This window comes from Prunus avium, chromosome 2 (genome assembly GCF_965620075.1).
Source record: "Prunus avium chromosome 2, drPruAviu1.hap1.1, whole genome shotgun sequence".
NCBI classification, from domain to species: domain Eukaryota; kingdom Viridiplantae; phylum Streptophyta; class Magnoliopsida; order Rosales; family Rosaceae; genus Prunus; species Prunus avium.
Window position 1 is genome coordinate 37,181,593 of NC_142285.1, and position 25,699 is coordinate 37,207,291.

Genomic DNA, 25,699 nt, shown 5'->3' on the forward strand with positions numbered 1-25,699 from the left:
AACTTGTGGTGTTGAGATAAACAAAATTAAGAATACGAATAGAAGCACGTGCACCCAAAAAATAAAAATGGAAGCACTCTAAAAGAAATTTTTTTTGGGGGGGGGGGAGGGTTTTTTATTTATCTAAACTTTAAACAGTGTAATGCGTTGAGAAGAAGTGGTGGTGACTCTTTTTTTTTAAGTGAATTTTATATAATCTATATATATAAAGCAGAAGGCAGAGAATGATAAAACATTCAACATACCAGAAAATATCATTGGTTAATGCAAACATTAATAATTGAAATTATTAATTAAATGAGAATAATATGGTAAATTTACACTTTTTCATATTAAAAAAATTAAATTAAAAGAAAAATAAGATAATGAATCCTATTTTTATGGAACACAACTACCCATTATCTTTTTTAATTCTAAAATAAATTTAAAACTTTAAAAAAAAAAAGCATCTCGCAAGAGTGGAAGCCCATGCTGAGAGGTTAGTTATTATAAAGTTCGAGAAAAAGTGACCAATTTTGCTTATAATAAAATAAAATAAAAAGTGATAACTTTTTACTAAAGAATTAGTAAAAGTCCAATTTTTTGTGGTGAGTGTGAAGAAAAAGCACTCAACTATTTAAGTGGAAGTCTAAAAAAGTGATATTTTCTTTTTCTTTATAGGAAAAAAAAGAGAGAAAAAGAGAAACTTTTCTTCAAAATTAAATTTCGTGTTGGAGTTGGAGGTGGTGGTGGCTGGACGACATTCTCATAACTTCAAAATTCAATTTGTGGAGAAACTTTTTAGTCCAATCCGAATCACGTCCACATCGGCAACAGAGAGTGACTGAAAACCACTGCGCGAAGCCAACAAAACCATAAAACCAGAAAAACAAAAGAAACGTTTCTGACTCTTCTTATTGCATTGTTGCTCACCCAAACCAAACCCACATATTTTTCAAAAGCCAAATTCACACTCTTTCTCTCTCCCTCTCAATCTTTGTAATCTGTGAACGCTTCCCGTGAAACGTAGGCAACAAGGTACTTGTCTAGCATTAAATTCATCTCTGTTTTTCCTTTTTCTTAGGAGTTTCTGGCTTTGGTATGAAGTGTGCTCATAGATCTCAAATGGGGTTACTTTGTTTTTGGCTTTTATGGAAGAAATGCATTGGAAATGTTTGAAATCTTGTGGGTTTTCCATTTCTGTGAACTTCCCCTTTTTCTCCGGATCTATCTTTTCTGATATGGTTGTCTTCTACGTAGTGTTTCTTTTTAATCTTTGAAAATTGCCTTAAAGATATGGTCTTTTAGTTATTTTCATTGTACAGCAACAAAATGGAAATAAATGTGAAGTAGATTAGTTAGTTTGGAGGTGAAGAAAATGGATTTAAGGTTAATACCTGAAGATTAAGTTCCTTTGGTTCTGGGTTCATTATTGAATTATCTATGTTCTGGGTTTGCAACGAATGATTTACATTTTTGCTTGAAGAATTGAATGTAAATTCTATATCGTTATCATGACTTGTGCTCTTGTTACAAGGGTCATTCTTTCAATTGGGTTTCTGTCAAATTAGGTCACGGCTCTTACAGTAGCCTCTTTGTTTTGTTATCAAAGAATCATCTTTTAAGCTCTTTATGGGGCTTCTGGGTAAATGATGAAAGGCATGAAAACAATACTCACCTTTGCAATCAACATGGATAGTAAAATATGCAGAATTGAATTTGCAGGCCCTATTCTTGGAATATTGTAAAGCTTGAGGAAAGTAATTTTTGGATATTTCAACATGGATGCATATGACTTTATAATTAAATCAATTATATGCAATAGTGGAGCTTATGAAGTTAGTAATTTGCCTATAGGTAGTTATTTATGTTTAGCAACATGTGCTACATGATAATTTCTTCTTCATTTATCTTTCGTTTCTCTGTTTGTCACCTGGTGGAGCTTCCATATTGCTAAGCAGTAATTGCTTCAGAAAATTTTGCTTTTATTTCAGGTGGCCATATGTGTTGGTAAAACACTGGAAGGTGCTTCTCAAAAGAAACAGTTCTTAACAATCTTAGTGTCGTCACGGAAAGGAATGGTCACTCAACTTGGAGAAAATGGATGTGAACACTGGAAATTCCCGTTACAATGAAAAGCAATCTTTAGTTCATTCCAAATCTACCAATGAAGAAAAAAGGCCTGCAGAAAAAGAATCGAGCACTCCTGTATTTGTTAATTATGGTAAGTTCTTTAGATAATATTTGCTCTGATGACGATGCAAGTCCCCATTATCATTTCCTAACAACCCAAAAAACAAAAGTTGATTTGTTTTTGTCATTAAGTAATTGGTATCAATAATTTGTTCTTTGGAGAGATAATCAAGCTAATTTACCTTGTAGCTGCAATTGCTTGGCATGAGAGTAGAAAAAAGTGGGTTGGTGATCAGCGGATGCAAAGAATGGCAAAGGATCCAATCATAAGGTAATTCTTCTCCAAAAATCATCATGGATAGAATGGAGTTAGTTGTTGTTATAGTCACAATTAAAGAATTTACATCATGGATATTAGTAAACTAGAAGCCTCTATCTCATTTCTTGAATTTTAGTTTGCAGGTTTGCCAAAAAGGTGCTTCTTTCCTCTTTTGGAATGTTATATACTAATATATATATATATATATATATATATATATATATATATATGCGTGTGTGTGTGTGTGTGCATGTGCGTGTTTTCAAATATTTTCCACCTTCAAATTTAAACACCGACATAAACCTAAGAAGTTCCTGCAACATTAGAATGGTGTTGATGGCAATAACTTACATACCTCTGTCATGATTATTGATGATAATCCGTGGCTTTGCCCAATTATTTCGGTTGAATTATAGCTACTGAAAGAATTTCTGGAAGATGATGCAAAATTTTATGTTGCAGCTGGTCAACAGCATATGAAGATCTGCTTTCGACACATGACTCTTTTCCCGAGCCAATCCCCTTAACTGTAAGTTTTTTTGTTTGTTTCCCAAGATGATTCGATGTGTTTAGTTTGTAGAATCAGATTTTGCGATATCTTGTAATGACGTTTTCTTAGTATTGTGAACTTAAGTGACTGGTGTACTGTGCAGGAAATGGTAGACTTTTTAGTTGATATATGGCATGATGAAGGCCTCTTCGATTAGACAGTGTGGAGACAGATTAAAGTTGAAGAAGTCATGAAAACCCCTTACAGTCCCTAAATATAATCTAATTTCATGTAGATGATCTGATACATGCGGTGGGAAAGCATTGCTAGGAACAAAAGGAAAATCCTTTTTCGTCTTCTTAATTCTTTGCATTGTAAAATCTAGATATTGTACAACATTACCTCTTCAATTGTTGGGGAAAAAATTAATGTAATCCCACTCAGTTCTAATTCTAAACTATGACTACGAATAATTTAAAGGAGAAGTTTGTTGAATTTGTTGCTTTGCCATCAGAGGTCCAAAGTCTGAGGATCATGTGTTTCAATCTTTCTACCTATTACCACAATTACCAATCCAATTATTACAATTTACAAAGTAAGCATTGAACATTTAAGATTTACGCTTCATCATAGTATAATCAACAGACGGACTTGAGGATTTAAACTTCTGATACATAGAACTCGAGTCTCGGCTAAGTGATACTTCTATTTCCAACCTTATATAATATATCCAAAATTTGACTCTTCCCTTCTTCTCCCGTTAAAAAAAACAAAACAAAACAAAAATACTCCCCTTTTCTCTTTTGTTTTAAAAGAAAATTTAAATTGATAGACCTTAAAAACAAGACAAGGAAAGCGCGGCGAAGGATAGTTGGTGGTTCTAGTTGCCAATTGTTTTCACACTTTATAGAAGGAGGTAAACGCGGAAAGGAAAAGTCTCAGTGGAGGGAAACGAGAAAATAGATACACACGCTTGGATTGGATCTTAAATCACAAGCGAGAGAGCATTGTTGCTGTTCAGTATTCTTCGTTGTCCTGAGAATTAGAAAGAGAGAAAACGAAGGGAACAAAATTAACGAACTAAACAAGATGAACAAAGTCAAGAGCTTGTTAAAACCGAAACCCAACCCATCAGAGCAGCTGAGAGATTGGCAGAGACGACTTCGCCAAGAGTGCCGCAACCTCGAGCGCCAAATCAGAGGCAATGCTCTCTCAATCTCTATTAAAGTTTCCTTCTTTTGCAAATTACATATGTTTTTTGTTCTGGGTCAATTTCAGTTGGTTTGGATTTGCTTTCATTTGTTTTTTTTCAATGGTTTTAATTTATGGGTTTGTCTATTTTTTGTTGGTTTGTTGATTAATTTAGTCTAAAAAGAGATGCTTTCGTTTCTCAGATATTCAGAAAGAAGAGAAGGCTGTGCATAAATCCATTAGAGAGGCTGCCAAGAGAAATGACATGGGCACAGCCAAGGTACTGTAAATTTTGATGTTAATGTCTCCTCAATCATCAATAAGTTTGCCAGCAAGTTAGAAACTGGTTGCACAAAAGCATTCTTTTCAAAATGGGAACTTGAAGGGAAAGCTTTGCTTGTTAGCTTATGAAGGTTCCAAAGTCCAGTTGTTCACTAATGTCGAGGTTATGCCCATTGGAATCATTTTCTGCTTTATGGTTTTGGGCCATTTGATGTCTTTGTTTAGTATAATCAGAACCTGTTTTTTGTATTCATAGGCTTTTTACATGTAGAATGCTAGTAACGAGCTCCTTAATCCTTGTGATGGATGTCTACTTGTGTTAGCTTCTTGTTGTGATCATCATATCATGTAGATTCTGTGTATTGATCAATCTGTGAATTAAGTTCAGGCACTTGCAAAGGAAATTTTGATGTCGAGGAAAGCTGTAAATCGCCTTCATGAAAATAAAGCCCAACTGAATTCAATATCAATGCACCTCGGAGAAAGTGTTGGTATTGCTTTACACTTATAAACTTTATTTTTGTTCACCTATGCTTATGTTTTCTCACATTTGTGCCTTATATGTAACTCCTCAAACTATCCCCACCCCCTTCCCCTTGGTTTAAGTCGGCTGCTTGTTATTTATATGTTGTATGTGCTTGCAGCACTTGCCCGTACTGTTGGTCATCTGTCAAAGAGTGCAGAGGTCATGAAACTTGTCAATAACCTCATGAAAGCTCCGGAAATGGCTGCCACAATGCAAGAATTTACCAAAGAAATAACCAAGGTAAGATCCCTTAAAACACTTTTTGGGTGGCTGTTAGAAATTGTAACTCCCCCTGATCCCTACTTTCTTAAGTGAAGTGGGGATTATATCTCTTGCTTTGTTTTTTTAACTGTTTATCTGTCTTGAAATGTTATATGGTGTATTATGTCACATAATTATCCTATAAATGATTCGACTGAGATATTTGAATTCTCTTCTTGTAGAACCTTGGGTGTTATTTATTCTGAACATGCTTGTTATTTTCAATTTCTCTTCCTTAATCAATGAACAATGAGAGTGCTGGATATTACCAAATCCGTTTGACAATAAGAATGAATTATATCTGAGTACATCTTTTGACTGGCTCCCTGTTTGGGGAACCATATTTTTTTTTTTAAATGTGAAGAGAATGAAGCATATCTGAAGCTTCAGTATGTGGAATTTGTTTAGGTGCTTGTTTACTTTATATATAGCTTCTATTTTCTTCAAATCTTTAGATGTAAGTCTATTTGGTCATACAGGCTGGGGTGATTGAAGAATTTGTAAATGATGCTGTTGATTCGGCATTAGATTTGGAAGATATAGAAGAGGAAACCGAAGAAGAAGTTGAAAAGGTCCTTAGTGAAATAGCTGGTGAGACAGCTGCACAGCTTCCAGAAGCGGTCAGGAAGGAGAGGACAAAGGTAGCTGCCCAGGGAGCTGGTGCTTCACAAGACGTATGTGCAATAGACTCCATTTCTAGCTTCTCTTTGTTCCTTTGCAAGATGCAAGGATATAACTCTTGTTATTAATTCATGCAGGAAGAAGCTATAGCAGAGGGTGCCGATGATGAGGAAGAGTTAGAAGAATTGAGGGCACGGCTTGCTCAAGTGAGATCGTAACTTTTCATGACGTACTTGCAGCTTGTTCCCTTGTTATTAGGGAAAAGTGTTTGTGTATTTTGTAAAGGCCTATATTTAGTACATCCAAAGTTTAGAAAGCTATTGTTCTATTCAATAGTTAAGGGCTCTAGACACAGCTTACAATGTATAAACAAGACAAATATTGTATCGATCAGTTATCTAATAGATGCCTTATTAGTTATAACTAGGTTCTGTTTGTGCAATACACATCGATTTATACGTATCGTTATACTTCGTATATATATCAACAACTGACAATCATCTGCGCATGCCTTACCTCAAGTTGATGGCTACAGACTCTGCCGTAAAGCTAAGGTTATGGTCTATACATAGCTTCTGACAAAGACATCACTTGGGATGATCACATTTGTTATTGTTTGTTTTGCCTGTAATTGTAACGCACAAGTCTTGATTTAAAAGAGCCAAAGCCGCTAACTCTACTGGCGAGTATGGCGAGTATTGCATTTTCTGATTAGATCCCATCAATACTCAATTTCATTCTCATCCAAAAAATCATTCAATCAGCACCACCTTTCCCAGTTCTCTTTCCATAGCTAAGTAGTTGGTCCAAGTGGAAGGGGCTTGGATCCTTTAAACAAGAGGTCCTGGGTTCGATCCCAGGCTCTTGCGAATAGAGCAGACTTTGCTGGGAGAGGTCCCCGCTTTGCGCCCGACAGTACCTCGAGGGTTAGTCCCCGCAATCGCGCGAGGGATACCTTGGTTTTCACCAAAAAAAAAAAGTTCCACTTCAACCTCTTTGCTCAAACTTTATACATTTACAATAGAATTAGGAAAAATTATTGCACGGTACTGAAATACAATCACGTAATATTATTAAGGCCTAGTTTATAACATGAGTAAATTGGTGACGCCTTGTTGAAAAATTATTCATCAACGTTCTTCATGTTTCAAACTACTTTACCTAGTTTTTTCAGAAAAAATTTATCAATCTCCAAAGTCGGTACAACATACATATTGTCCTTTACAAGATGTGAATGAATGGGGATCATCCTCAGCCTCAAGAGAAACCTTCTGCGTGCTGCACTCCTTTAACAGTGAACCGCTTTACACGTAATTTACAACCCCCACCATTTTCTTGTTTTTTGGCTTATTTTAAGGCAATTCCTTTCTGCAACCGAAAGCAACGAGGACACGTCACCGCCATAAACCAAACACCGTCTCAGCACCCAATCCCCTGCAACCAGTTCCACCAACTCACGCTCAATAGGCCCCACGAAACTAAATCCGACGGTGCTGATCCGTTCAGCATCTATACTTGACCGCATGGGATGAATACCCCAACCACTCACCCCAACAACTCAACAGTCCACTTATATATCGTTGGGCGTCGAGACCGTTAGTTACTGCCTTCTCTTCTTCCCCGTACTCCATTTTCTCTCCCATTACATTTCTTCTCTCCAACTCAAAACGCAGAGCGCAAGCCATGAAACGACCGATGTCTCTTCCTGTTCCCTTTCTTCTTCTTCTTCTCTCTACAGTCGCTTCTGCGAAGCTCACGAACCCTCTGGGCCTCGCCAGGTCCAGCTTCCCGTCCGTACACGCGAAGGAGCTCATCAGAGCCTTCAATCTCTTCCCCAAGGAAGATATCAACATCATCGACAGCCCTGATTCCTCGATCTTCCACGATTCGCCGAGGCTCGTCGAGAAGCGCTTCAATCTCCCCAACCTCGTCGGCTCCGGAGTCTCCCTCGAGGACCTCGGCCACCATGCCGGCTACTTTAAGATCGAGCATTCTCATGCCGCCAGGTCAGCTTTGTAAACGCTTAGGATTCAGTCGTTTTAATGCTATCAAATTGCTAATTTTGTGTTGCATGGTCAATTTGAAGTTTTTTTGTTTTGGGGGTTTATTTGGATTTGGTTTGAACTTTAGGGTTTTATGGTTAGCTGAGCTTCAATTTCTAGGAAATGAGTTGGTTAAACTTTCTTATGTTGTGGGGAATTTTATGTATTGAATTTAGGTGCTTGCTTTGTGTTCTTACTTCTCAACTTGTGTGATACTGTAGGATGTTCTACCTTTTCTTCGAGTCTCGCACAAACAAGAAGGACCCTGTTGTTATATGGTTGACTGGAGGCCCAGGGTGCAGCAGTGAATTGGCTGTATTTTATGAAAATGGTCCTTTCAATATCGCAAATAACTTGTCCCTTGTGTGGAACGAGTATGGTTGGGATAAGGTATGTGTGATTGTCTCCATTTTATTCTTCATTGTAATGGTTGGATGTGATCGTGTCTTGTCCTTGATATGTTTGAATCTCGCTTGTTATTTATTAATTTTTTTTACCTATATGCCTAATTTGACAAGATGCTTATGAATGGAGTATTGGTAGTTTGGTAATACTTGTTGTCTTACTGTATCTTTCAGTAATTGCTCATAGGCTCTATCAGAAGTGATCCTCCGGTTCTGAAATTTTTTGAAGAGTAGTTTTATAACAAGTCCTTGAATTATTTGTACTAATATTTTTACCTTGTAAATCGTTTGTGAAAGTTTTTCTAAATCATGTCGCACTTGAATGAAAGTGACTCATAGTCACCTCTTGAATTATATTTATTTTTACCTGCATGATATCTGAGGCTGTCACTGATTTGTATGCATCCTAAAGTAAAGAGCTTGGTGCTGTTAAATGATTTGGGATCATCATATCGGCCATGCAAAGTAGAATTCTTTGTAAATAATGGAGTTTCATGTCTGTTTCTACAGCTCATTGTCATTTGCTTGAGAGGTAACAACGCTATTTTTTATTTCATTTGCAGGCATCTAACCTTCTGTATGTTGACCAACCTATTGGGACTGGCTTTAGTTATAGTACCGACAGACGCGATATTCGACACTCAGAAGATGGCGTTAGTGATGACCTTTATGACTTCTTACAGGTGTGACAGTTGTCCTTCATTTCTAAGACAATGAAGTTCAGTGTAATTTTCCCAAATTTACTGAGCTATTAGTTTCCTATGAACAAATCACTGATTATTAATTATTTTGAATATATATATTCCAAACATAAGGTTTATTGTTGTATTGTATATTAGTATGACTTATTGTGCTCTTTCTATGATATTAGGCCTTCTTTGCTGAGCACCCTGAGTTGGCAAAGAATGACTTTTACATAACTGGAGAATCATATGCTGGACACTACATTCCAGCTTTTGCTGCTCGTGTCCACCGAGGAAACAAAGCTAACGAAGGAGTTCATATAAATCTAAAGGTAATCTCCAAGATTTTCTAGTTTTGAGAATTCTAATGGGTCAGTTCATGGTTTATTAAATTTAGAAAAATTGGTTGAACAGGGATTTGCCATTGGAAATGGGCTCACTGATCCTGCTATCCAGTATAAGGCTTACACAGATTTTGCATTGGACAATGGAGTAATCACTAAAACTGACCATGATCGTATTAACAAAGTGCTTCCAGTTTGTGAAATGGCTATTAAGCTTTGTGGTAAGTGACATATGATAGTGGTCTCTTCCTCATTTTGTAGTTCCTTTTTTTTTCCTTTCAAATTTCTTTTAGTTTCTCTTTATCTTTGGACCCCAAGACATGCAAAATTGTTAGATAAAGTTTGCAGTTCACTTGATCATGATGACACATTAGGGATGGCCTCCTTTCTGTTTTAATTTCTCTTTTTGTGTTTTCTCTTCTCTAAGGTGTGGATGTCTGTCTTAGAATTTTCTGTGGGTTTATCTGTATTATGCGAGCCTGTTCGTACTTATTAGCCACATTAGTCGGTCTCTGCTTCTTGTTTAAATGAACATTCCGTTGTTTCAGGCACTGATGGTACAGTCTCTTGCATGGCTTCATATTTTGTTTGCAATACCATATTCAGTAGCATCCTTGCGCGGGCTGGAAACATAAATGTAAGTTAACTTTTCATTCATTCTTGACAGAATGATTTCCCTTTCATTATTGACAGAATGATTTCTCTTTCATTATTGACAGAATGATTTCTCTTTCATTATTGACAGAATGATTTCTCTTTAATCTATATGTTGTCATTTTCTTATTCAACATGTTTTCTGCCAAAAAAGCATGATAAACTTTTTTATCTGAAAGTTTAAAGAAATTGGTTTTCCCAAACTCAATTAGATCTGTGGAAACTGATGTGAGTTTTAACAAATGATTAATGGCCTGGGCATGCATGTTCCTCAACTTTGTTTTTCCTTAACATCAGCAGGAAAATATTCATGGAGAAAATATTACTTTATCACATTTTCCGAACATCTGTTATTCCACTAATGAGTCAAATAATGCTATGTGGAGCTTGTCATCTTTAGAGATAATGGTACCAGAGGAACTCCAGGTAGATGTGAAGTTTGACAGACATTATTTCATTGTGTAGTACTATGACATCAGAAAGAAGTGTGAGGGGAGCCTCTGCTATGATTTCTCAAACATGGAGAAATTCCTGAACCAGAAACCTGTTAGAGAGGCACTCGGAGTTGGGGACCTAAGTTTTGTTTCATGTAGCTCTACGGTGTATCAAGCCATGCTGGTGGACTGGATGAGGAACCTCGAAGTGGGCATTCCTACTCTTCTTGAGGATGGAATCCAGCTGCTTGTGTATGCCGGAGAATATGATCTAATCTGCAACTGGCTTGGTAGGTCTTTTAGCTTTATTTGATACAACATACCAAACCATCTGTAGTAATATGTATATATACTCGTGCTTTTTTTCTTCCTGATATGTAATTCTTACCCATGCGTATAAATATCTGTGTGATAGGTAACTCAAGATGGGTCCATGCCATGGAATGGTCTGGTCAGAAAGAGTTTGTGTCTTCTCCAGAAGTTCCTTTTGTTGTTGATGATTCAGAAGCAGGAGTTCTTAAGAACCATGGGCCTCTTAGTTTCCTGAAGGTATCTCTCTCTCTCTCTCTCTCTCTCTCTCTCTCTCTGTGACATGTGTGCTCACTGAAGGAAAACTGAATTGATTCTCATTAACTTGATTGAATAATCATTACAGAGGTCTGTTTATATATACAAAGTAATAAGAGTAGCTGAGCATTTGACAGCTGTACAGTTAAGTTAGAGATGTCTAAACTAATCATAACAAATCTAACAGTATTCTGTTGAAGTTAACCACTATGATAAACGGTTGTGATCTGATCGTCTTGTTTCTCTATCACTCACATCATCTGCATTTCTATCTATCCGTAGACAATGATTACAAATGCTGACCTATTTATGTGGTATGTCCAACAACAAACAACAGGTCCATGATGCGGGTCACATGGTTCCGATGGACCAGCCCAAGGCTGCATTGGAGATGCTGAGGAGGTGGACTCAGGGCACACTTTCTGAAGCCGCGGCGGAACCAGAAAAAATGTTTGCTCAGATGTGATTTACCTCAGAATGTGACCCAAAATGGAGTGATCAGTATAGGATATTAGGGTTTCCATGGTTTCTCAACGAGCTTGTAAATATTTCTCCTACACTGTTGAAGCTGTATTGAGGGGCTAATAGTTTCTAGACAATGCGTTATCTTTTCATAAAATACTTTGAAATGAATAAAAGACTTGCTTGTGGATAAATATTTGTTTTTTGTACGACTCATGCATTCTTAAGCCGCCGTTCTTTTCGAAAGTTTCTGTGGTTGAAAAAAATATGACCTCTGAAAGACAATTCCATCTACGCACATCGTTCAAACGTCCTGGGCTTTAATAATCTAATAAGTAATGGAAATTGGAAAAGTCTAAGAAAAATAGCAAAGAGACTCCACAGCTGGCCACCTTTTTATTAATTATTCTGGAAAATTCGATATTTTCAATTATTTGACAAATATAGTTAGCCTTGAAGAAGCGAAAAAGAAAAGAAAAAGAAAAACAGAATTTGAACTTAGCTTTGAAATATTATATTTATAGAGTATAGCCGCGCGGCTATACTTATTTCATAGAAGCACGCGCTAGGCGGGTCTTTTTTTCCCTCATAAATAGTACAGCCGCGCGGCTATACTCCGGACTTTTTTTTTAATAAAAAAGGAGTATAGCCGGCGGCTTTTTTGGGGTCCTTTTTTAAAATTCTTTTTAATAAATAGGACGGCTATACTATGGATTTTTTATTATAAAAAATAGTATAGCCGCCCGGCGGTACTGGGGTTGTTTTTAATTCTTTTTATAAATAGTATAGCCGAACGGCTATACTCTTGGGCCGATAATAAACCCGAAACTTGTTTATATTTCCAACCAACTTTATCAAACGAAACGTGTTTGTAATTCCGCGGAGCATTTGTTGCTAAAGCTATGGCAGCTGCTCCTCCTCTTGCTTTCTCTCTAAATAATTTGCTGAATTCTCGTCTGCTTTCAGCTCCTTCAGTTTGGGTTAATTCTTTGGTGGTTCCAAGGATTTCAACAGTTTCTTCGTCGTCATCTTCATCAGCAAAGAAAACCCATCACTTGAAGCTCGAACACTCCCCAAAAGCTTCTTCTGAAGGTACTTTCTCATCTTCTCAACTTAAATTTCATTCATTCTAAAATGACTGGTGATGGTCTGGGCATCTCCTCAATTTGTGTATGAAGCTAAAGGAATATAATAAGATGTTCACTGGAATTACTTCATAGCTTATCTCTCAGAAAATATATTTCAGCTGAGCTAGGCGCTAGGCGGGCTAGGCAGGCTAGGCGGGCGCTAGGCGGGCTAGGCGGGCTAGACGCTAGGCAGCCCCTCCATCACAAATTAACTATATAAAATAAAAATAAAAAAATGCCTAGGCGCCCGCCTAGGCCTCGATTACTCCTCTGGGAGCTAGGGTATTTAGTTTCCAGTTACCCGAAAAAAGCTTGTCTTTTTAGATAATGATGTTACCATCAAGATTCACTTTTCATAACTTCACTCTTCTTTTCTTTTGTTCTCATTTTTTTGAAGGCATATACTGCCTGCGTATATTTGTTTGTGTGTAATTTGTTTGACAACTTTACAGGAGTTCCCAGTGAGTTGATTGAAGATTCAAAATTCGTTCCTCTAAATGCTGATGATCTAATATATGGTCCACCTGTAAGTTGTGGTTAGTTTCACTCCAATTATGATAAATGCTACTTGCCTATGTTTCTACTTTAGAAGATTGCCCAGAGTAGAGAAAAATCTCTACTTTAGGATCTGATTGTTATGAGATTTTTGTTGGACATTTGGTAAATCTGTTCATGATAAACTTTCAAATACTTGAAAGAATCTTTTATCTGCTGCTTGGAGTAAACGTACTGTGGAATTATCACATAAACCTGCCTTGCAAATGTAAATCATTGATTTTTCCGTAGATGTAAGCTGATGAAATGTATTCCAATAGTAATGAGGTTGAAGATTCAAACTCTCTCTTTTCCAGGCTTTATTATTTTTGGGCTTTGAAGTGGAAGAAGCTGGGAAGGTAACTTTCGCTTTCCCATCCTATTTCAGGTTTTTAGACTACTTTTATTGTTTCCATTTCTGTCTTGACCAATGCATCACAACAGTAAAGTTTTCATTTCTTCTTCTAAAACTGAAACCATTCACAAGGATTGCTGCTTGAAAGTTTCAAAAACCACTTTTCTGTAATTGCTGCAAGGAACCTTCGTCTCGTAAAGTAGATTGTTCTTGTAGATAAATTAAATGGTAATTTTGTAGTGTCACACCTATGAACAATAGTTCTGGCTCATCACTTATGTGTCTTCTGGTGCAGATACAACAGTTTCTGAAAGAGTTGGATGCTGAATTCCTCAAGGTAACCTCATATTTTTATCATTATGTTCATTTTCTATGTAAAAAAGCTACAAAAGAACAGAAAAGAGTAAGTTTTCCTTTTCAGGGTTGACCTAAGAAATTGAAAAGGTCAGTCAATTGTTTACCAATTTTCTGTTGGATCTTAATATCAGTTTTTGTAGGTTATTTATTGTACTGAAGACATGATTACTCGTTCACTCTGGGAAGCAATGAATACAAGCCAACCCAATTTGGAAGCATTGAAGGTTGAAGTATTTATCTTGCTAATTCTTTTATGTTATCTTCCTTCTTAAGTCCTGACTTGTAGCCAGCCTCCAATAATTGACGTTTTGTATTCTGTAGATTGCCAAGGGACTACCACGAATCTGTTTCTTATCTGGTCTTAGTGGGGAGGAGATGATGGCGTTCATTGATTCTTTCCCAGAAGCAGGTACCTTAAAGTTTCTCCATCGATCAAATGGCCATTCTGTGTTGGTCTCATTTTTTAGGCCACTTCTTGACTGAGAATGGATTTCATTTCTTGTATGGAAATGGCCAACAGCCAAATAACATGGATGAGTCTGTATGATTAAATATATCTACGAACCCAACAAAGTTCTCTTTGAAGACAATTTTTATGCCCATGTATATTTACTGGCATTGTTCTTTTGGTTTCCACAGGACTAGGGCTGCCTGTTTTTGCGGCCCTTGTTCCCAACAGTGCTGATAAGCTGCTGGAGGAGTTGATAGAAGAGATTATGGAGGACCATGAAATGCTAGTGAGTATATCTTCTTGCTCCGTTTGTATAAATATACGAAAATCGTCTGTCCGTTATCTGACGTGTACCTTTTTATTCCCATGCAGACTGCAAAGCAAAAGGAAAAGGCATAGGCTATGCAGATTCGATTGTTGAAGATTTGAGTTTTGTTTCTGTGCTTGAGATGTGTATTTAGTGTAAGTCAAAGAGATACGTGAAAATAACTAGTAACTATCATCATTATATCTTTGGAAACGTTTGGAATTCATATATTAGAAACTGCAATCATACAATTACAAACCAATAATGGCCCTTCTTTTGAAGTATATATCTGTCACTAGAGCCAAAAGTGATCCAGGCCATCAGCAACAATATTGCAACAGCGTTGCGAGTAAATCAATTAGAAGATGAATGTACGGCAGTCTCCTGCCAAAAGCATGAAAAAATTGTAAGATTTAGAACCTAATTAACATGAGAACCTGCTGTTCGGAAGCTAGTCCTAAATTCATCAAATTCCATGAAGCTAACTATTGTGTTTACAATATAGCAGTCAAACAATTCCGGTAACAAGATGAAAGGATGTTTTCTAAAACGAAAACTGGAAATTTAATTTTGCCTTGACTTGCTTGAGAGTTCAAATCACCATAGGAAAAAAGACTTTATACGGCAACCAAATTTGTCGAAAGATATGCAGCAAATCCAACAGTACAAACTTAGCTCATTATAGATTTTTTTATTTCTCTTTTCTTTAATTCAACTTCACATGGCTTCTAATATGAAAAAAAACACAGTGGGTACTTGAACCTATGATCAGATCATCAGGGTGCTTAAAATTGGGGGATCAAATAGCAAAGAACCAGGTTTATGCATATCAAGACAATGCAAAATGATGTTCATAATTGCTTAGCTTCAAGGATTTGTATCAAATAAGCAAAGCTATCTGATCATGCTCTTCAATTAACATAAATTGAAACAAACAAGCATCCAAAATAATTTGAAACTGCAAGTAGCTAAACTAGGATCCAATTGATCACTGTTCTTGATCATAAACAACAACAAAACTAAACCATAATATCAAAACAGCAAATTAACAGAAAAAGGCATACCTTGAATGACCCAGTTGAAATCACCCAATTCCAAGTAAAACCCACATCACAAAATCAACCAAACCATTAATCACTAATCATCATCATTGTCACTCTCATCACTAAAGTAACTAGCTTTCTTTACACCCTTCTTCCTCTTCTTCTCCTCCAACTCCTCCCCCACCAGCAACCTCTGGTCGGCTCCACTATCCACCACCGACGCCCAATTATCATCCTCAAACCTCTCACCTCCACTGTCCCCCTCGCCCTCTTCCACACGCGCCGCACTTCCGCCACCACCGCCGCCACTTCTCCTCACTCGTTTCGGCGGCGGCCGCTCCCTGGGTCCCAGCTGGTTCTTCGGACACTCGTACGACAAATGCCCTTCTTCACCGCATTCGTAGCACCGGCTCTTGTCCTTGTACTCCCTCTTCTTAATGAACTCGGGGGCTCGGCCGTTGTCGGAGGCGATGGAGGCGGAGAGCTTCCGGCCGTTGAGAATCTTCCCGTGCATCTCACCCGCCGCCGAGACCGCGTCGGTGCGCGAGACGAACTGGACGAAGGCGACGCCGCGGCTCTGGCGAGTCTCGCGGTTTTTGAGGACCGTGACTCGGGCGATCTTGCCGAAGTGGGAGAAGAGGGTGTGGAGGTCCGAGTTGGTGAGAGAATAGTCGAGGTTTGAGACGTAAAGGGTCGATTTTGATGGAGCTAGGGTTCCTGAGCCCGACCCGCTCTGCTTGGTTGCGGGTTTTCGAGTCTCCGGGGCTGAGGCGTATCGGTAGTAGAAGGTTTCGTCTTCGTCTTCGTCGCTGCTCTTCTTCTTCTTCTTCTTTTCCACCATTGTCGATATCTCTCTCGAAGTAAAGCTCTCGACTTTGAGAGCTTTTTCCTTATTTTCTTTTTCTTTTTGTCTATTTTTGTCAGAGCACGTGGAGGTCACGTGAGATTTGCACAACCAGAAAAGTAAATAAAAGGAAAATGAAAAAAAAACGTTGTCTTTTGTTGAGCTGGAGAGATATCAGATTAGAGAATCGGTTATGATGAGTGTAGAGAGAGAGAAGCTTCCACAAATTGAAAGCTCAATCGCTGAAGAAAGAGGTAGCTGAGAAGAAAGCTTCAGATGTTTCAAAATCAGAGATTGTTCTGCAATAAGACACCAGACCAGTTTTAGGGTTTCCTGTAAGCTAATATCCGTAACTCCTTCTCTCAAGGTACCAATTTTTTCCTTATATTTCTCTGACGTTTTCTTGTTTTTCAGCTTCCTTATCAAGTAAATCGATGAAAAATCTTTTCTTTAGATTGGGTATTAGATGTTTTGTTATTTTCTGAGATGGGTATTGATTGAAATCCATCGTTTTGTCTTTAGGTCGATGATTTCGATTTCTGTAAGTAGAGTTTAGGCCCTGTTCCTTGCTGCACAATAATTTGAAAGATAATAGACAAGTAATTTGATTCAAGCTAAAGGCTTTGACAGACGAATAGAAAGATCCTAGTAATCTGGTAGAGGCTACAAGAAATATTGAAACTAACATACGAGCCTACAAAAATTTGATGAGCTTACATTTACTATTATGACAAGAAAATAATCATGTCACTTACAATGCAGGCAGTTGAGATATAAATTTGTTTATTACAGTTGAGCTGATTCGGCACATGATAAACAGCATTCTGATATGTAAACCAAAATAATAGAGGGCCAATAAGTGTAGATTTCACATATTTACAAAATCTCTTGTGCCACTAGTAGTTTAATTTCCTTTATCACTCAGTGAAGATGCACAAAGCTGCTGTATTATTGCCTGCGTCAACTAGTTTTCCATATACATTCTCCGCTTTACCATTTCACTCTTCTTATTTTCTTCAATGTTTGACAAAACCAGTGATGAACTGCCTTTGGCTTTGAAAAGATGCATGGATTCTCCACTGTTGATGGCTTTGTGGAGATAACTGAAGGCTTGGCAGAGATGATTAAGTACGTGGCAAATGAACCGTCAGTAGGGCTTTTTTATATTCAGCAGCACACTCAAAATGCAGTTCCCAATCTTGTTAGTCTTAGAAATACTGTTGTGGATAAGTCCCGTGAAACAACTTTGCACACTGAAGATTCAGAGGATTCCATAGCCATGGTGAGATCAATGAAAGAATACGGATTCCCCGTTGCTGATGAGATGATTAGAGACATAAAAAAATCTCTAGCGGTTATGTCAACAAAGCAACCAAAGAGGGGGCTAATCCATAACCAAACATCAAGTTTTCAGATGGGAAGAACAAGCTCTTGGAAACCAGCCAGTTGGGTTCGTTCCCCAAGTGTTGCCCAGCAGGACACTGAAAGTGGCTATTTTTCTACTGTAATCAAATCTGCAAGACAAAAGGCGAGCAACTTCAAGTGGCCGCCACTTGATTCTAAAGAATTAACACAGGCTTCTTACCCTAACCCAACACCGTCAGTTGCTTCTGCCAGCACTAGTTCATCTCTGCCAGATGTGGAAGCTGAGGAGTTGCCCGTGTCAAGCCATGTTGCAGATGAGCAACAAGAAGACCAAGTTGATGATAGCTTGTCGACTCATAATTTATTACCAATGGAAAAAAACTTTGATGAATTCAAGGCTGATAAAGAACTTAAACTACAAGAGTGGTTGGAAGGGACTGGCAACGTAGATAATTGCAGGGGAGCAAGTGCTGCAGAAAGATTTTAGCTTGTCGTTGTTAAGATACTGAAACCGCTTTATCATGTACATACTGTTGTGTCTTGTGTTATTATCTATGGATGATAATGTATACATGATTGTTTGAATTTTCAACGGTGATAATAAAAAATTTCTTTGATTCTTGAGTTTGTGGCATGGCAGAAGTCATCAAGCCACCATAACTTTGTCTGTGTCTCTCTGATTCAATATAAAGCTCCTAAACTAGAAGGAAAGGCACTTCTTTGAGGTTGTTTGCCCATGTTGTACGTGCTCAAACATTTGGCAAGATCTATAATTTTCTCTTCTCGGATTCAAATGTGCGAAAGCCTTGCCGTATTATTGAACTGTCGAACGTGGTTTTGAAAATTCTACCGTTCTCCATATTCGTTCATTATTCAACCCGTAGAAGAAAGGCTTTGGAGTTTACCAAAACAAAAGAAAATGGGGTTTGAGCGAATGAGAAATGCTAAAAGGGCCTTGTTCTGGTTTTTATGGACGAGGAGGAGGGGTGGACCAGTTGAGTGGTAAATCTGAAGGACAAAAAACTGCTCTGCCGGTAAATGTAAATTGGCAAAAAATGAGTAATTAAAAAAGGTGATGTGGAAGATGACATGTATTGCCAGCATATACACATAATTTTCGCATATTATTGAATAAAAATAATATATATTCAAAAAATTAAATAAATCATATTAAAATCTATATATATAAAGCAAAAGGCAGAGAATGGTGAAACATTCAAAATACCAGAAAATGCCCTTAGTTAATGCAAAAATTAAGAATTGAAATTATTAATTAAATGAGGATAACATGGTAAATTCACACTTTTTCATTAAAAAAAAATTAAATTTAAAAGAAAAATAATGGATCCTATTTTTATGGAAAATAACTACCCATTATCTTTTTTAATTCTAAAATAAATTTAAATTATATATATATATAAAATAAAATAAAATAACATCTCGCAAACGCTTGCAGAGAGGCTAGTATTATATAGTGGCAGAACTTATCAATTGTAATTTGCCAAAATATTGCCGAATAAAACACGTACGTATTTTGTTCATATTTTTCTCGTTATGTGTTTTACTAACTATGAAAGAATGTGAGAGGCTAAGATTATTTCTTGTTGTAACAAAAATGCAAGATGGGTGATTTTACAATCTCTTTGCCAACTAGAACAACAATTTCAAACAAATATTTATGGGTATAGTAGTAAGTGAGGTTGTAGTAGTCTTCATGTAAAGTGGTGTTTGAAATATGAAGCAATTACCAAGAACACTCCAACACAGAATGCAATTCTCTACAACAAATAATGTGTGCAGTAATAGAATTTAGTAGCAATCGAGAGAATGAGGTAGACCAAAGGCAAACATTCCCACACAAAAAAAGAAGGAGAAAAAATTGAAGTCTCAAATTGATTTACTGTGAAATTTCTCTCTCTTCAATATCTGCTTTGGAGATGTCAAAACTAGCAAATTAATATCTATAAAGTATAAACTATGCAACGAGAAGGGCCCATTTCTTTTTTAAAAAATTTAATAAATAGTATAGCCGACGGGCTATACTTTATTGACACGTGGCAACAAATTGCTAGGCAGGTCCTTTCTTTGTTTTTTTAATAAATTGTATAGCCTCGCGGCTATACTTGTGAATATTTTTTAAAAAATGGGTATCGCCGGCCCGCTATAGTACGGTTTTTTATGATTAAAAAACGTATAGCCGAGCGGCTATACTTTTATTGACATGTGGCATCGAATCGCTAGGTACTATAACTATATTATGGCCTTCCCTTATAATACTTCGGGTGCTAATGAAACTATTTTAGTGAAATTTAACTGTCTTAATTCCCCGGCGATCGCGCCAAAAATTCGGGTTCCTTTAGGATTTCCTTCTTGATCAATAACAACTGCAGCATTGTCATCCTTTTTTTAAAATAGTATAGCCGGGCGGCTTAACTCTGGATTTTTTTAATAAAAAAAAGAGTAATGCCATCCGGTTTTACTGGGTCCTTTTTTTTTAATTATTTTATAAATAGTATAGCCGCCCGGCCATACGCTTTACATAGACACTGTTCTTTTTTCTTTTTTTATCATTGTTTTTCCGCAATGTTTGTTTTTATTTTTCTAGAGTTATTACCCGTATAAATAATTTAGCATTTTCACTTTAAATACTCCTATTGTACACATGCGTATGTATTTTTCATGTTTAATATACTTATTTTTTACAAAATTTTCAAGAATACACACAAAATTCACGTATTATACAAAAAATACTCACATATTATTGAATAAAAAAAATTATTATAAAATTTAAATACTAATTATTCATTAAGTAAAGAGTAATTAAAACATATCTACTAATTAAAGTAATTACAAAAGAGAGATTCAGATTATGCCATTCAATTGGTATCGCCGAACGGCTATACGTTTTAAAAAATTCTATTTATAGAGACTAGCCGCACGGCTGTAAATTTAAAATATTCTATTTATAGGGTATAGCCGTTCGGCTATACTCCTTTCCAAAAAAAAAAAAAGGGGCGCTGGGCGCTAGGCGGTTCCCCCTTTTTCTTTTTCTTTTTTTTTAAGTAAATCGTATAGCCGCACGGCTATACGCTGGCATTTTTTTTAATTAAAAAAGAGTAAAGTCGCCCGGCTTTACTGGGGTCCTTTTTTAATTCTTTTTTATAAATAGTATAGCCGCATGGCTGTACGCTTAACATAGACACTGATCTTTTTTTATAGTTCTTTTTCCCCGATTTTTGTTTATCGATAAGGGTAGTTTGGAGCATTATCCAATACTATTAGGCCATTACCCAAGTCTCTATTGTCCCCTTTTGAGTTTTTACTTTTCCATAGTTATTACCCGTATGAAGAATTTAGAATTTTCACGTTTAACACACTTGTTTTTACAAAATTTCCAATAATACACACAAAATTCAAAAGTTGGTTCCTCTAGCATTATTGAAATCTTTTTCTGGTTATTAGTAAGACTTGCAACATGATGGGGTGCATGTCTACTGTCTGCAAGGAAACATTAATACAGAATATTCTCAAAACAACGTTTCATAAATAAAGAGTTCCAGGCAGCACTGGTTTGCATCCAATTACTAACCAATCAATCGATTGCTATAGAAGTAAAGCATTTTTGCATCTTACCATATAATCTTATCATTATTGTACAAGGAAAATCATTATCATGCTTACTCAATTGGTTTGCTTTATTTTGTAATTTTGTTAGAAAATAAAAATAAAAATCAACACTGCAAATCCGCAGAGATTGCTTCCTTAACACGCATTAACTCAACAAGTTGTGGACGTGGAAAGATTACAACCCTGATATCATTCCACCACTCAACAATCACTGGGGTCTCGTCATAGAAGCCTCGACCAAGGGCTCACCACAATCAGCTTGGTAACAATTGTCCTGGACAGTAGGTATAATTGTGGCATGGTTCATGAGTTTCATGTTTAAATGCTAGGCCAAACATGTTGCCACGATTGTCATCTCCGTTTAATTCAGGCTTCTTGAAAGATGGCTTGGAGTTGCTCTTGCTCAATGTTCAATTGGTTGCAGCATTTATCATTGGCCCAAGAAGACGAGAGCAAGTGGCACCATTTTCTTCTACAATTGAGCATGCTGGTGGTTATTCAGCCAAAGAACATGCTGAGCCGAAAATAGCTTTCACAAGTCTTTGGTAGCAGAAACTTGTAAAGTCGTCATGGTGGCCACTTGTACGCAGACTCAAAGGTGAATAGAACAGTCCCATAAATTGGGAAAAGCATGCACCACAAAGGCCGACTCCCCTAAGCCAAAGGATATGGATCTCAACGCTACAAAAAGTAAATAATGCTCACTGAGTGGAACCACTTTCAAGGTAAAGAAAAGTTAATGATATCTCACCTCTCATCAGAAGAGGTCATCTATTCATTCTTCAACACATCGGAATGATTTTGCCCTAACAAAATACAGAAAACAATGTTTATTGGAAAAATGTATATTAACAAATGCAGAAGAAAAAGAAAGATACAGGCATTACCACAGTTGGCAATACATATGCCTATAAGTTTAACTGCACTGTACTATGAAAAAGTAAAGAAAAAAACTTAACAAAAAGAAAAAGGTAAACTCGAAGATTTAGGGAAGAGGGAGGAAAAGGCAACCTAGGACTTTGTTGCATGCTCTGCTAAAAAAGGGAAGAGAGGGGGAGGGATTATGTCCCACTAATTTTCTTAATATGCATTGAGTGACACAAATTTGTAAGAAAACCCTCAAATTTACCTGAACCAAGTGTATTAGAGGGTGCTTGACTTGTGGTCTTAGTTTCGTCTGACACTTTATCATTCACCGAGTTTGAATTAGCAGAAGGTGCAGACCCATTGCCATGGCGCATTATTTTAGCCTTTCTGGGAAATTAAGGAAAATAACCACAGTATAAATAATAATTTAACTGACTTTGTAACAGAGATATATTTCTCATGGGAGAAAAAAGTGAGAAATGAATTATCCTAGTAACAGAATATTCAAAGCTTCTACCTGACCAGTTTTCGTTTCAAAGTGCCAGCTTTCAGCTTTGATGTCCCTTCAAAAACCACTTTAATTGTTATTTACCAACTCTCATATTTTGCCCGAAAATATATTGATAAAAATCAGCGTTAACCACTCACCAGACTTTAAAGCCAATGAAGTCGAAGCTGGTTTACGAATGCCCCTTTCAGCTTTTATTAAGGCAATTACTGAATCAGCAGTAGGCCCCAATCCTTTTCTCCCCACCAGCTTCACTCCCAGCTTTTCACAGAGGTAATTCAACCTCATCTCATCACCTCCTCGCACCTCTCTGAGGTCAAGAACCTGCTGCCTAGATAACAAAGTGTAAACATGAAGTTGCTGCTGCTGATTAAAATGTGACTGAAGCTGCTGAAAAAGTAACTTATTTGAATGCTGTTGATCAGGTTTTGCACTGTCATGACTCTTCTTTCGAGGCTCATTAAATGTCACTCTTAAAATTGCCGTCGACTTAGGATCAGCATTCCTTCGACAAAAGATAACAGAAAAACTCCCAAATTCTAAATCAGGCTCCCTAAATAAATCCGCAAGAAGGGAAGCACAAGAATGGGCGTTCTTTGATGGGTTCCTGTTAATTTTTATCCTCAGGGCACGAGCGTTAGCATAGTGAGCCATATTTGCAGCTTCTCTGAGCCCACTAAGAAAAGCACCATGCATGGTTGCAGGATATCTCCGATTGGTAGCCTCACCTGCAAAGAAAAGCCGTCCATCTCCTACACTTTCTGCTAAAATATCATAATCATCTCCTGACGCCCCTACTGCCACATTAGAGTAAGAACCTAGGCTGAAGGGGTCGCTTCCCCATCTGGTACAGACTGTTTGGATGGGCTCTGGGACGCTAATTCCTTGTGGTTCATATATACCTGCATTGATATACCATAACTGAGTAACTGTTATGAAAACTTGTGAATTTGCGGAACTTCATATATGTGGGGAAAACAGCTTTCATTTATGAAAAAAAAAAATTAAAGCAACATGAATGGATTACCCTTGAGAATCTGAATAACCCGGGTCACAGCATCCGTAGGGGGCATGCTCTCAAACTTATGTGCAGCTTCACCTGCTACTAAAGCAATCAAAAGGGGACCGCCAGCAACTGTTGCATAGCTGTAAAACAGGAAGAACTCCCCTCGACGGGTTGAATCATCAGAAAGGTGGCCAAAGGTATCAAGATCTGTGCCCCAGAACACATGAGGAAAAAGCATTGCAACCTTATTCAACAGTCCGAACCCCAACCTCTTTATTCCATCAAGCTTTCTCTGAGGCAACTCTGGAATAAACTTGATGGACCCACTCTTCAAAACCCCAAGTGGAACAGTGCACAATGCCATATCACCCTCAAAAACCTGGCTGCCAGTAATAACCTGCACTCCATCACTACCATACCTAATGGTGTGCACAATTTTCTCATATAAGATCGGTACATTCTCTGCCAAAGCCTGCACCAGCCTTCCATTACCTCCAGGCAAGAAGCAATGGTCCCCTCCCATATCATACGGATCATCTTGGTCCCAAAATGCAAGTGAAAGATTTGATATTAAACCTGCATTTGCATATTCCAAATTTGCAAGATGCCAATTAAACAAGTTCATCTCCTCAGCATTCACAGCATCCCCGTAAACCTGCCAGAACGTTTCCAATGCTGCACCAAGAGACACATCAACTGAAACACCTCCCATTAACTGCCTAAGCCTACTTGCCTTATCTAGAAGCTGGTTAAAAGCAGTTTCCACCTTCATATCCATATCAGGATCTACAGGCTTCCCATCAAAACTATAAAGTGGGCACTTATCCCTCACTTTATGAAGCACATAACCCAATTGGCGTGCAACAATGCCAAGTGGGTTCCCTAATGTACCAGTCAAAACACTCCCCCCTAAATCCGCCGCTGCACATACCCTAATTCCTCCCTCCATTTTCTTTGTATAAACCCGCCCGCCCGCTCGCTTCCTACCCTCCAAAACAGTCACTTTAAACCCAAAACGCATCATTTGCCTGGCAGCAGCCAGGCCAGCAAGCCCAGCACCAATCACAATCACATGTGGTTTACTGGGTTCAGCCGGAATCTTCTCTTTGATAGCCGGAGCAACCCCAAAGTTAATATAACCATGCGAAACCAGATATTTATAAGTAGAATTCAACAGGGAATGACAATGTTTAGGTATAGAATCAATAAATATATCTTTTGTGACCCAATTCGACACATTTTCACGCCATTTAGCAATTATGTGGTTCCTAATGAGAATGTAATTGACTTGCTCTATGCCCCCAATAACTCGAATTACCCCGAAATCGATTTCCTCCTCGGTGAGCGAATCAGCAGGAAAACCCGCCGACAGCGCGATCAGCGCCTCCGCCGTGGACTCCTTATTGATCACGATGATCTCGTCGGACATATCAGGCATGGTTCTTGCCGAAGAACCAGGGATTTCTACATTATTTCTAGAGGAATGAGCTGAAATTGAACTGGAAAAAGAAGCAAGACCGTTGTTATTACTGTTGAAAACGCCGTTGGGAATTGGAGGTAACTGAAACGACGTCGGAACCCTATGAGGCCTGCCTCGTCTTCGTTTCTTGGGGACCGAGAAGGAAAGAAGGTGAGCTGAGCTAGGGTTTTCGACTGTATTTGGAATTGGCGCTGCGTTTGAATTGGGGTTAGGGTTTTCTGGGGGAACAAAGAGGGCGAACGGGATTGGAGGGAACGAAGAAAAATCATCAGGGAATTCGTTAGGTGGATCCATCGCCGTCTGTACTGGTTGGGGTAGTGGTGGTGAAGGAGAAGAATGAAATGAACTGTTTGGTTCCCGGGAAAATTTTGCCACGGTAACTATGTTAACGGGTTTTGATCCGATAGGGTTAAATTGGATTTTAAAACACTATTTA

The 25,699-nt window shown here is 37.7% G+C and overlaps 7 protein-coding genes across 10 annotated transcripts; 5 read left to right on the top strand and 2 right to left on the bottom strand.

Annotated features, from left to right (window-relative positions):
• Positions 1 to 750: 750 nt before the first annotated feature.
• LOC110765490 (zinc finger protein) lies at positions 751 to 3,416 on the top strand. Of its 2 annotated transcripts, none has more exons than XM_021968623.2 (5): positions 751 to 1,017; positions 1,974 to 2,203; positions 2,362 to 2,443; positions 2,894 to 2,960; positions 3,085 to 3,416. In XM_021968623.2, the coding sequence occupies exons 2-5, from the start codon at positions 2,080 to 2,082 to the stop codon at positions 3,136 to 3,138; spliced, it is 327 nt and encodes a 108-aa protein (XP_021824315.1). In that variant the 5' UTR covers positions 751 to 1,017; positions 1,974 to 2,079; the 3' UTR covers positions 3,139 to 3,416. The 2 variants fall into 2 exon arrangements, with proteins under 2 accessions (XP_021824315.1, XP_088105438.1); XM_088249312.1 differs by lacking the exon at positions 751 to 1,017 and adding an exon at positions 1,077 to 1,164.
• Positions 3,417 to 3,806: 390 nt separating this feature from the next.
• LOC110765489 (vacuolar protein sorting-associated protein 24 homolog 1) lies at positions 3,807 to 6,228 on the top strand. The gene is made up of 6 exons (XM_021968622.2): positions 3,807 to 4,122; positions 4,316 to 4,392; positions 4,783 to 4,885; positions 5,039 to 5,160; positions 5,661 to 5,855; positions 5,940 to 6,228. The coding sequence occupies exons 1-6, from the start codon at positions 4,011 to 4,013 to the stop codon at positions 6,018 to 6,020; spliced, it is 690 nt and encodes a 229-aa protein (XP_021824314.1). The 5' UTR covers positions 3,807 to 4,010; the 3' UTR covers positions 6,021 to 6,228.
• A 1,163-nt stretch (positions 6,229 to 7,391) lies between these two features.
• On the top strand, positions 7,392 to 11,586 carry SCPL49 (SERINE CARBOXYPEPTIDASE-LIKE 49). Its single transcript, XM_088248954.1, has 9 exons — positions 7,392 to 7,808; positions 8,066 to 8,234; positions 8,812 to 8,931; positions 9,120 to 9,263; positions 9,346 to 9,496; positions 9,824 to 9,912; positions 10,395 to 10,653; positions 10,779 to 10,912; positions 11,268 to 11,586. Exons 1-9 carry the CDS (start codon positions 7,486 to 7,488, stop codon positions 11,394 to 11,396), a joined length of 1,518 nt encoding a protein of 505 aa, XP_088105080.1. The 5' UTR covers positions 7,392 to 7,485; the 3' UTR covers positions 11,397 to 11,586.
• A 652-nt stretch (positions 11,587 to 12,238) lies between these two features.
• On the top strand, positions 12,239 to 14,788 carry LOC110765518 (vacuolar acid trehalase). Its single transcript, XM_021968657.2, has 8 exons — positions 12,239 to 12,484; positions 12,972 to 13,045; positions 13,371 to 13,412; positions 13,704 to 13,745; positions 13,906 to 13,989; positions 14,087 to 14,174; positions 14,405 to 14,502; positions 14,589 to 14,788. Exons 1-8 carry the CDS (start codon positions 12,295 to 12,297, stop codon positions 14,613 to 14,615), a joined length of 645 nt encoding a protein of 214 aa, XP_021824349.1. The 5' UTR covers positions 12,239 to 12,294; the 3' UTR covers positions 14,616 to 14,788.
• Positions 14,693 to 16,461, bottom strand: U11/U12-31K (RNA recognition motif and CCHC-type zinc finger domains containing protein). The gene is made up of 2 exons (XM_021968655.2): positions 15,588 to 16,461; positions 14,693 to 14,907 (listed from the first exon to the last, which is right to left on the bottom strand). The coding sequence occupies exon 1, from the start codon at positions 16,405 to 16,407 to the stop codon at positions 15,661 to 15,663; it is 747 nt and encodes a 248-aa protein (XP_021824347.1). The 5' UTR covers positions 16,408 to 16,461; the 3' UTR covers positions 14,693 to 14,907; positions 15,588 to 15,660.
• Positions 16,462 to 16,551: 90 nt separating this feature from the next.
• LOC110765516 (MEF2BNB-like protein) lies at positions 16,552 to 18,399 on the top strand. Of its 2 annotated transcripts, none has more exons than XM_088249090.1 (2): positions 16,552 to 16,777; positions 17,474 to 18,399. In XM_088249090.1, exon 2 carries the CDS (start codon positions 17,474 to 17,476, stop codon positions 18,260 to 18,262), a length of 789 nt encoding a protein of 262 aa, XP_088105216.1. In that variant the 5' UTR covers positions 16,552 to 16,777; the 3' UTR covers positions 18,263 to 18,399. The 2 variants fall into 2 exon arrangements, with proteins under 2 accessions (XP_088105216.1, XP_021824346.1); XM_021968654.2 differs by having other exon boundaries at positions 16,553 to 16,777; positions 17,447 to 18,399.
• Positions 18,400 to 21,443: 3,044 nt separating this feature from the next.
• On the bottom strand, positions 21,444 to 25,658 carry FLD (protein FLOWERING locus D-like protein). 2 transcript variants are annotated; one of them, XM_021968664.2, is made up of 6 exons: positions 23,805 to 25,658; positions 22,918 to 23,679; positions 22,787 to 22,832; positions 22,532 to 22,656; positions 22,154 to 22,208; positions 21,444 to 22,056 (listed from the first exon to the last, which is right to left on the bottom strand). In XM_021968664.2, the coding sequence occupies exons 1-5, from the start codon at positions 25,555 to 25,557 to the stop codon at positions 22,174 to 22,176; spliced, it is 2,721 nt and encodes a 906-aa protein (XP_021824356.1). In that variant the 5' UTR covers positions 25,558 to 25,658; the 3' UTR covers positions 21,444 to 22,056; positions 22,154 to 22,173. The 2 variants fall into 2 exon arrangements, with proteins under 2 accessions (XP_021824356.1, XP_021824355.1); XM_021968663.2 differs by having other exon boundaries at positions 21,444 to 22,083.
• Between the last annotated feature and the right edge of the window lie 41 nt (positions 25,659 to 25,699).

What these genes read in the sequence shown, in the direction of transcription:
- LOC110765518 (XM_021968657.2), top strand. Translation starts at nt 12,295, where the DNA reads ATGGCAGCTGCTCCTCCTCTTGCTTTCTCTCTAAATAATTTGCTGAAT. An exon ending in CCCAAAAGCTTCTTCTGAAG is followed by an intron (nt 12,485 to 12,971) that starts GTACTTTCTCAT and finishes ACAACTTTACAG; the next exon opens with GAGTTCCCAGTGAGTTGATT. An exon ending in TGGATGCTGAATTCCTCAAG is followed by an intron (nt 13,746 to 13,905) that starts GTAACCTCATAT and finishes CAGTTTTTGTAG; the next exon opens with GTTATTTATTGTACTGAAGA.
- LOC110765489 (XM_021968622.2), top strand. Translation starts at nt 4,011, where the DNA reads ATGAACAAAGTCAAGAGCTTGTTAAAACCGAAACCCAACCCATCAGAG. An exon ending in ATGACATGGGCACAGCCAAG is followed by an intron (nt 4,393 to 4,782) that starts GTACTGTAAATT and finishes AATTAAGTTCAG; the next exon opens with GCACTTGCAAAGGAAATTTT. An exon ending in TTACCAAAGAAATAACCAAG is followed by an intron (nt 5,161 to 5,660) that starts GTAAGATCCCTT and finishes TTGGTCATACAG; the next exon opens with GCTGGGGTGATTGAAGAATT.
- SCPL49 (XM_088248954.1), top strand. Translation starts at nt 7,486, where the DNA reads ATGAAACGACCGATGTCTCTTCCTGTTCCCTTTCTTCTTCTTCTTCTC. An exon ending in GAGCATTCTCATGCCGCCAG is followed by an intron (nt 7,809 to 8,065) that starts GTCAGCTTTGTA and finishes GTGATACTGTAG; the next exon opens with GATGTTCTACCTTTTCTTCG. An exon ending in CGCGGGCTGGAAACATAAAT is followed by an intron (nt 9,913 to 10,394) that starts GTAAGTTAACTT and finishes TTCATTGTGTAG; the next exon opens with TACTATGACATCAGAAAGAA.
- FLD (XM_021968664.2), bottom strand. Translation starts at nt 25,557, where the DNA reads ATGGATCCACCTAACGAATTCCCTGATGATTTTTCTTCGTTCCCTCCA. An exon ending in TTGAAACGAAAACTGGTCAG is followed by an intron (nt 22,657 to 22,786) that starts GTAGAAGCTTTG and finishes TTAATTTCCCAG; the next exon opens with AAAGGCTAAAATAATGCGCC. An exon ending in CTCTAATACACTTGGTTCAG is followed by an intron (nt 22,209 to 22,531) that starts GTAAATTTGAGG and finishes GTATTTTGTTAG; the next exon opens with GGCAAAATCATTCCGATGTG.
- LOC110765490 (XM_021968623.2), top strand. Translation starts at nt 2,080, where the DNA reads ATGGATGTGAACACTGGAAATTCCCGTTACAATGAAAAGCAATCTTTA. An exon ending in TCCTGTATTTGTTAATTATG is followed by an intron (nt 2,204 to 2,361) that starts GTAAGTTCTTTA and finishes TTTACCTTGTAG; the next exon opens with CTGCAATTGCTTGGCATGAG. An exon ending in GCAAAGGATCCAATCATAAG is followed by an intron (nt 2,444 to 2,893) that starts GTAATTCTTCTC and finishes TTTATGTTGCAG; the next exon opens with CTGGTCAACAGCATATGAAG.
- U11/U12-31K (XM_021968655.2), bottom strand. Translation starts at nt 16,407, where the DNA reads ATGGTGGAAAAGAAGAAGAAGAAGAAGAGCAGCGACGAAGACGAAGAC.
- LOC110765516 (XM_088249090.1), top strand. Translation starts at nt 17,474, where the DNA reads ATGCATGGATTCTCCACTGTTGATGGCTTTGTGGAGATAACTGAAGGC.